The 9,578-nt window shown below is 45.2% G+C and overlaps 1 protein-coding gene across 1 annotated transcript in view; it reads right to left on the bottom strand.

Annotated features, from left to right (window-relative positions):
* Window positions 1–558: 558 nt before the first annotated feature.
* The window catches only part of LOC109865385 (ubiquitin domain-containing protein 1-like), a 14,035-nt gene continuing 5,015 nt past the window's right edge, over window positions 559–9,578 (bottom strand). Inside the window, exons 2-3 of the mRNA XM_020453519.2 lie at window positions 6,234–6,461; window positions 559–3,583 (exon numbers count right to left, since the gene is read on the bottom strand). Coding sequence (XP_020309108.1) covers window positions 3,201–3,583; window positions 6,234–6,461 — 611 coding nt within the window. The 3' untranslated portion in view covers window positions 559–3,200. The remainder of the gene's footprint in view (window positions 3,584–6,233; window positions 6,462–9,578) is intronic.

The following is a 9,578-nucleotide window of genomic DNA, read 5'->3' as shown; positions in this document are numbered from 1 at the left end:
GCCCCATGAGGAGCATATGCCATCATCAACGACTCTACCGAGTACTCAACTTCATACTCTCCGGTCGTCTGCATTATAGTCCAGGAGTAGCCGATCTTTCTGCTTCGGTGTCACGTCTCCATGTGCTTTTCGCTCACCCTCTCTTCCTTTATCTTATTTCTATAGAAGAAAGGAAGTGCTCATGTTTCTTTAGTGCGCCACAAGAGAATGAGTCAATAATCAATACACAAAATTATACTGGATATCCACAAGATGGCAGTATGACCTAAATCAATTACCTGATCTTGTGGGGCGAGTCCAGGAAGGTTCATTCAATACGTATTGAACTTTAAAAATGGATCACCAAAGGAACAAGAGAACACACATTTAAACTAATAAAAATTCACTTTGGTTGTTATTCAGAGGTTAGTTAGGATATTCTGGTCCAAGGCCACATACAGATTTGGCTACAGGATCAAATGAAGAGAGATTTCCTTTCACAATAATTGTAATTCTGTTACAGCTAAAAACAAGGTTGAAAATCAGCTTATAAATGTACACGTCACTTGTAAAAACGAGTTGTTGTAAGCATTTTTAATTATCAGAAATCTCATATAATAATCACTTATATTTTTCCAAAAGACTAAATATATATATATATATATATCTTTATACATCCTTGTGGACATCAACAAAAACACAATTTGCATGTTTCTGCTTTGAGCAAGGCCTCTTGATCCACCCTGGTGAAAATGCAATGGCTTATTGGTATCTGAGGTCCGAGAGGAACATAAAGCAGTGTACATGGTGTCCTAAAGTAACCCACAAAATAACTCAAATAAATATCCATGGCCATATTACCAGCTTTAGTCTACTGCATGACTGAGTCCACCTGTGTACCATGACTAATATATGACTTTACAGAAACATACAAATGAAACTCCTGATCTGACCCCCATATGATCAAACACGTATCATGCATACAAAACATACTTGTACATTCTTACTAAAACAGAAAGCGTGTCTGATTAATTGCCTGCATAAGGGATCTTTCCTAGACTTGAAATCTCTCCCAACTACTGTGATGGGAGGTTCACAGGCCTCAGAAAACTGAAGGAAGAGCAGAGAAGTCTCTCTCTCTCCTGCTCCCCTGGCCTGGATCGAACCACGGCCCTTGTGTGATGTCATTGCTCGGTGGTATCAGATTTGTCCTTACTGGCAACATCGTGCAGCTCTCTCACATAGATTACATTGAGGTTTCTATTTTTGTGCTGTCCGATGTAGGGACTGTACATTGATGTTAGACCGACGTATCTCGTTACCTCTCATAGCACTAAATGAACCTAGATGAAGCAAACATTTGAGCCACATTCTGCAAGGACGGATTGAGACAAGATGAAGCAACACAGATAACAGAACGTGGGTCTCTGCTGTTTTACACAGAAGAGGTGGGAGACAAAAAAAAAGGCCCTATTGCAAAGTTAGGTATTTTTCTGAGCACAAATGGATGTGCTAACCGTCACACAAAGTGGGGGGGGGGGGGGGGGGGGGACACACAAGGGCCAAGCTAATTCACGCAAGGTACATGATTGTTATAGTGAGGACATCCCATTAAAAGAAAAGTGGCCATTTGAACACTTTTATAGATGGGACAACATTTCAAAACAGAGATGAAGGCAATATGAAACTCTGAACAAGATCAAAGGTTGATTGTACAACAACAAAGCAATCTGAACATAGCAGGCTCCTATGTTGTGTTTCTGAGAACCTTTACATAGTCATAGCTAATGCTACTGTATTTATTAAATAAGGGGAGAATCAAAAGGTACGAGGTCTATTTTGCATTGCACATACATTGTAAGTTGAGAGAAATACTCAAGTTTGCATAAAGGTTAACAAATATATTCCCAGCACAGTCATTGATCAACTGTTTGGCATAAAAATAGTATCCGCGAGTTCATCCGACACTAGGGAAGTAGATAAATTGCCTCATTGCCAAAATATCCCTTTAAATGATAGCATAACTATGATGACAATAACCTGGTAACAAGTCTTCCCACCACCAGCATAACTATCCACCACTGGGGTATCTTGTTTATGTTCTTTTGATGAGGCCATAAAAGAAAGAGGCACAAGCGCTTAGAGAGATGGAAAAGCAAACGACTGGTGTGAAGGGTAAAGGAGCACCTCATGTGCAGCGAGGTGCCACCCGAGACAGCCAGAAAAGCACTGTTCCTCTTCCATGACTATATACTAAAACAGAGAGACGTTCTCCTATCATCTTCACTGTAGCTCGTGCTTCCCATTTCACCTCAGGATTGTAATGTGGCACAGCATACATGGGCTATGGTCTCTAATCATTGTCACTTTACAGTACATTGACAAATGTGAGCGTGGGGGGCGCATGCAACCATTAGGGAAAACATGGGGCTAACATCCATGGAAACACCAGTTGTACATTTGAAATGCAATAACTGATATAGAGACAGCTGATCGAAAAACGCAGCAGTATATTTAGGATTTGTATAGATCTATGAAAAGATTATTCCTGAATCTAGAGACAGAAGGCTTTAGCAGTAAAAATAGCATTTTTCCCCCTAAGGATTCCGTTTAGTTTTCTTCCTTGAAGGCACACAAACTACCACGCAAGTACAAATCAACTGTGCAAAAAAGCTTTGTTTTGAGATGAACTCAAAAAAAGAAAGAAAACAATGAGAGAAAGTTTTGTATATCACTTAAGGGAGGATTATGGGAAGTATCCATTACAGGGTACCAGAGTAGAGAGCAGGGACAGAAAAACATGTGCTTTACAAACTATGTAAAAGAGTCTGCGATTTCAATTGGCACCTGGTTAGTGCAGACGCAGACCCCTTGCACATGCCGTGTGGTGCACACCTGCAGAGTCTCACATCTGGAGGGCAATTCTGCTATGATTTACTCCAAAGTTAGTGTGGTGAGTGACAGTGAACACCCCTTAGGGTGAGTGGTCTGAAACGTCTGGATCGATCAACCAACAGTCCTATAGAGAAGTGACACACTGAAAAGAACCACACTCTTTAATGGTAAACAATGAAACATTGAAAAGCAGCACTTCAGAGTCTCTCCCTTCTGTTGTTCATCTCTTAATTAACTGTAATTCCCCAAATCACCTCTCTGTTTTACAGATCAGCGGTAAAACCATTATCCAGGGCTCCTCCGTCGATCCTCCTTTCATCTGGGACCTAGTTAATGGGGGCCTGCGGGTTGACGATGACCTGGATAACAAAGTCCTTCTGGATCTTAGTGTCCTGCAGGCGGGTCTTGTCCGTGAGCAGCTTGCCTGAGAAGAACCAGCGCTGGTGGGCCGTGTCAATGTCCTCCTGGGCCTGAAGCTGCTTCTTCAGCTGCCCGATGGAGTCGGCCATGCTGGCGCTGAGGCGCAGGTCCTTGCCCGTGGAGAGGCGCACCTTGAGCTGGAACTCCTTCTTGGGGGCGGCTGTGGGCTCGGGGCTGTCGCCGGGGTCCTCGTCGCTGCGCTCGGAGATCAGATTGACCGGAGGGGCCAGGCAGTAGACGGGTAGCTGGTAGCGGCTACCCAGCTCATCATAACACTCTGTCAGGGAGCCTGGAACACAGACAGAGGAAAAAAACATGTTCCGTTGGTAAATGTGTGTTACTTCACAACTGCTCAGGAAGTGGTCTTGACTCAGGCATGAATCAGAGAAACATGAATCAGATTTCATAAATCAGGTCAAGAGTTGTGCAAAAACATCATGGTGTAATATTACCATTGTTCCAAATGTACTGACAAGTCTATTTAGAATTTAGAACCAGGAACAGATATAGCCCTTGGTTCTCCCCAGACCTGACTGCCCTTAACCAACACAAAAACATCCTATGGCGTTCTGCATTAGCATCGAACAGCCCCCGTGATATGCAGCTGTTCAGGGAAGCTAGAAACCATTATACACAGGCAGTTAGAAAAGCCAAGCTAGCTTTTTCAAGCTGAAATTTGCTTCCTGCAACACTAACTCAAAAAAGTTCTGGGACACTGTAAAGTCCATGGAGAATAAGAACACCTCCTCCCAGCTTCCCACTGCACTGAAGATAGGAAACACTGTCACCACTGATAAATCCACCATAATTGAGAATTTCAATAAGCATTTTTCTACGGCTGGCCATGCTTTCCACCTGGCTACTCCTACCCCGGTCAACAGCACTGCACCCCCCACAGCAACTCGCCCAAGCCTTCCCCATTTCTCCTTCTCCCAAATCCGTACAGCTGATGTTCTGAATGAGCTGCAAAATCTGGACCCCTACAAATCACCCGGGCTAGACAATCTGGACCCTTTCTAAAATTATCTGCCGAAATTGTTGCCACCCCTATTACTAGCCTGTTCAACCTCATTCGTGTCGTCTGAGATTCCCAAAGATTGGAAAGCAGCTGCGGTCATCCCACTCTTCAAAGGGGGACACACTCTTGACCCAAACTGCTACAGACCTATATCTATCCTACCATGCCTTTCTAAGGTCTTCGAAAGCCAAGTCAACAAACAGATTACCGACCATTTCGAATCTCACCATACCTTCTCTGCTATGCAATCTGGTTTCAGAGCTGGTCATGGGTGCACCTCAGCCACGCTCAAGGTCCTAAATGATATCTTAACCGCCATCGATAAGAAACATTACTGTGCAGCCGTATTCATTGATCTGGCCAAGGCTTTCGACTCTGTCAATCACCACATCCTCATTGGCAGACTCGACAGCCTTGGTTTCTCAAATGATTGCCTCGCCTGGTTCACCAACTACTTCTCTGATAGAGTTCAGGGTGTCAAATCGGAGGGTCTGCTGTCCGGACCTCTGGCAGTCTCTATGGGGGTGCCACAGGGTTCAATTCTTGGACCGACTCTCTTCTCTGTATACATCAATGAGGTCGCTCTTGCTGCTGGTGAGTCTCTGATCCACCTCTATGCAGACGACACCATTCTGTATACTTCTGGCCCTTCTTTGGACACTGTGTTAACAACCATCCAGGCAAGCTTCAATGCCATACAACTCTCCTTCCGTGGCCTCCAATTGCTCTTAAATACAAGTAAAACTAAATGCATGCTCTTCAACCGATCGCTACCTGCACCTACCCGCCCGTCCAACATCACTACTCTGGACGGCTCTGACTTAGAATACGTGGACAACTACAAATACTTAGGTGTCTGGTTAGACTGTAAACTCTCCTTCCAGACCCATATCAAACATCTCCAATCCAAAGTTAAATCTAGAATTGGCTTCCTATTTCGCAACAAAGTATCCTTCACTCATGCTGCCAAACATACCCTTGTAAAACTGACCATCCTACCAATCCTCGACTTTGGCGATGTCATTTACAAAATAGCCTCCAATACCCTACTCAACAAATTGGATGCAGTCTATCACAGTGCAATCCGTTTTGTCACCAAAGCCCCATATACTACCCACCATTGCGACCTGTACGCTCTCGTTGGCCGGCCCTCGCTTCATACTCGTCGCCAAACCCACTGGCTCCATGTCATCTACAAGACCCTGCTAGGTGAAGTCCCCCCTTATCTCAGCTCGCTGGTCACCATAGCATCTCCCACCTGTAGCACACGCTCCAGCAGGTATATCTCTCTAGTCACCCCCAAAACCAATTCTTTCTTTGGCCGCCTCTCCTTCCAGTTCTCTGCTGCCAATGACTGGAACGAACTACAAAAATCTCTGAAACTGGAAACACTTATCTCCCTCACTAGCTTTAAGCACCAACTGTCAGAGCAGCTCACAGATTACTGCACCTGTACATAGCCCACCTATAATTTAGCCCAAACAACTACCTCTTTCCCAACTGTATTTAATTAATTTATTTATTTTGCTCCTTTGCACCCCATTATTTTTATTTCTACTTTGCACATTCTTCCATTGCAAATCTACCATTCCAGTGTTTTACTTGCTATATTGTATTTACTTTGCCACTATGGCCTTTTTTTGCCTTTACCTCCCTTATCTCACCTCATTTGCTCACATCGTATTTAGACTTGTTTATACTGTATTATTGACTGTATGTTTGTTTTACTCCATGTGTAACTCTGTCGTTGTATGTGTCGAACTGCTTTGCTTTATCTTGGCCAGGTCGCATTTGTAAATGAGAACTTGTTCTCAACTTGCCTACCTGGTTAAATAAAGGTGAAATAAATAAATATTCAGATTCCAAATGTGCCCCCAGGTTATCATAGCTTCCCCATATATTGCGTGTGTGTGTGCTTCACCGTGAGGCAGTGTGATGCTGGCTCCGTCCACTATGGCCTGAGCCAGCTCGTGGTCGTTGCACTCCAGGGCGACGGTGGCTGCCTTCAGAGCGTCCCAGATCTCCTTTCGGCCCTCGAAGGCCGGGGCTGTGTCCCAGAACTCATCCCTCTTACTGCGGAGCTGGCCCTCCGTCATGGGATAGTCACTCTTCCACTTGGGCTTGTCCTTCTTCAGGGGCTCATTGCGACCTGCAGGGAGGGACACAACAAAAAGTCACATTGTTAGAAGGCTTTTCTAATATCAACCTACAGACTACGTACCAGAATATCGCTACACATCACTGTTTAGTGCATTGAAACGGGTACAGTTTTAGTCACATGCTCAGTAATATATACTGGGTTACATCTCTCTAAAACCCCATATGGTTACATCAAGGGCTAATGTCAAAGTGCCAGATACCCATTCTAGCCTATTTGTTACAAAATATAGTTAAGCTACACAGAACTGTTTTCAACACCTCCCAAAGTTAGATCGTAGGCATGTCCAAGGCAAGGGCAAACATGGTAAACATGTTAACTCTAGGTTCTTATCTGGGCATGGGGATTATCTGGGGATTTACAATCTAGCATATGATAGGGAATGTCTGCTGCATATATCTGGCCTTTTGACGGTTTTCGGAAGACATGATAGGGCAATGGGAGTACCTCCCACATCATCACTTCTGTCAAGGCTGCAATCCAGGTTCTTTGCCTTCCTTCAACTATCTGTTGGCCACTAAGCCATTTCTATTCCAAGTCATTGGGCTCTGTCAAATGGTCTCTCCTATTATTGCTATGCGGATGAAACTCAACTAATCTTCTTCCCTCCATTCTGACACCCAGGTGGCGTCTCTGCGTGCCTGGCAGGTATCTCAGCTTGGATGTCGGCCCACTACCTCAAGCTCAACAAAACGGAGTTGCTCTTCCTCCTGGGGAAGGCCTGCCCGATTCAAGACCTCTCCATTGTGGTTGACAACTCCACGGTGCTCCCCCTCCCAGAGTGGAAAGAACTATGGCCTGACCCTGGATAACATGCTGTCGTTCTCTGCAAACATCAAAGCAGTGACTTGTGCCTGCAGGTTCATACTCTACGACATCCAGAGTATGACTTTTCCTCACACCGGAAGCGGCGCAGGTCCTAATCCAGGCACTTGTCCTCTCCCGTCTGGAGTCTGGACTACTGCAACTCTGTTGGCTGGGCTCCCTGCTTGTGCCATCAAACCCCTGCAACTTACCCAGAACGCAGCAGCCCGCCTACTGTCCAACCTTCCCAAGTCCTCTCACGTCACACCGCTCCTCCGCACACTCTGGCTTCCAGTCGATGCTCGCATCAAGACTCTGGTGCCTACCCACGGAGAAGCAGGGGGAACTGCCCCTCCTTACTTTCAAGCTATGCTTAAACCCTACACCCAAACCAGAGCACTCCATTCCGCCACCTCTGGTCTCTCGCCCATCCCATCCCTAAATGTGCTCTATACTCCATGTTGTGGTCTCACCTCGCTCTGTATGTGAGCGTCTGCTAAATTACTCAAATATTAATTTCCAAGTACAATAGATTAGATAGCCTATTACCTAATGAGACTTACCAGCAGCCATTGATCTCCGACGCAGAGTGAACAACACCCATTAAAGAATGTTAGAGGGGGCTTAGACAATGTGGGGGGCATCAACATGACACAGTCATTACCATGGACGAAACTAGAGCAACAATGTTGTGGCGTCTGTCAATGCCTGGAATCTCATTATAATAGGATAGTCTATCACCTACGTTCAATAAGGTCATCATAATACCATATAAGCAAGTTGTACAAGACACAGAATTCTAGAGCTCTTTAAAAAAAAACGGCCCTAAGAAAGATACTTAAGAATCTAATAGACGTTACATGTTGCTCTGGCTATGCCACAGCAGGCCTTTGCAGCGTTAGATATTCCATGAGGACTAGTACACCCAGCGATAATAAACACTCTTCCACATCATCATGACCAAAGTCCACCCCTCTCTGCCAGATTCAAGGCAGCCAGGTGAGCCACACAACATAAACAAGACCAATCTAGGCTCTGCTCGTTTGCATGACAGAGCAAAGTAGGCATTCCCGAGAGCGGGGGGGGGGGGGGGTGTTTGGACAATAAAATTCCACCTCCCGCGCCATACACAGTCCAGGATAGCGTAGAGTGAGTGAGTGTGTGGCAATCTCAGTTGCACTGGGCGTTCCCATCTCCAAACGTTTCACTAGCACAGATGCAACAGTTAACAAGACATTTATGGAGTATTTGGGCCTGCCCGTCTGGAGAAGTTTTCCCTATCTTGCTAGCAGAGAACCTCCCTCCCACACACACACACACACACACACACACCTCTCTATACCCTCAATCGGGGTTTATAATTAGAATATGCAGACAGTATTACACCATGTACATCTGAAAGATAATCCATGCTTATCGTTGGATTAGCACTGCACACCTATCGGGGAAGCCAGGAAAACACTTTTCAGAATGTGGTATGGAGAGGTAAGTCCCGGCCTCCAATGAGGACTTGGTGCCAAACTGAGCAGCTGAGTTTTATAGTTGGCACCAGAGTGTGACTTCGGCTCGGTCTGTCACATGGTACTAAACGGGCCCAGTTAGCTAACAAACAAGTGTTTGAATGGTCAAAGAAGAGTCTGCTGAGGCGGCGATTGTTGTCCTAACATGATCAGTGGTATCTCTGGTCTTCATTGACAACTAGGCTAACCAAGTGCAGCAAGGAGGGGCAACAAAGACAGTTGCCAAGTATTTAAAAAAGGGTCACCTTTCCACCAAACAAATTATTTAGAGTGCAGGTAGCTTACGAGGAGTAAACGGTAGTTCAGTGTAGGATAAACAGGGAGTAGAGTGTAATAATCTTCATACTAGCACTCAAGCAGAGTAATGGAATAGTCTATGAGAGTTGTTGGATCAGGCAGCATACAGGACTAGGACACAACTGTGTGTGCAACACTATGTGATGTCGTAAGGCAGGGTATCCCAAACTCGGTCCTGGGGCCTGTTTTGGTTTTGTCCCTAGCTGATTCAAATAATCCAAGCTTGATGATGAGTTGATTACTTGAATCAGCTGTGTAGTCCTAGGGGCAAAAAAACAACAACTAAATGTGCACCCAGGGGAGGCCCCAGGACCGAGTTTGGGAAACTCTGTCATAAGGGACATCATATACTCTCCGTTCAACTCAACATACATGCTGTCTTGGGAAAAAGGACGTGTAGACTTTCCAGTCATCGTATAGCCTAGACTAGGCCTCTGAAAAAAAAGTGAATAGGTCTAACGTGTTGCCTTGATTACCAGCTAACGTT

The sequence above is a fragment of the Oncorhynchus kisutch genome, linkage group LG20 (assembly GCF_002021735.2).
Source record: "Oncorhynchus kisutch isolate 150728-3 linkage group LG20, Okis_V2, whole genome shotgun sequence".
NCBI classification, from domain to species: domain Eukaryota; kingdom Metazoa; phylum Chordata; class Actinopteri; order Salmoniformes; family Salmonidae; genus Oncorhynchus; species Oncorhynchus kisutch.
The sequence above is the reverse complement of the archived record's forward strand: the minus strand, read 5'-3'. Positions and strand labels throughout refer to the sequence as shown.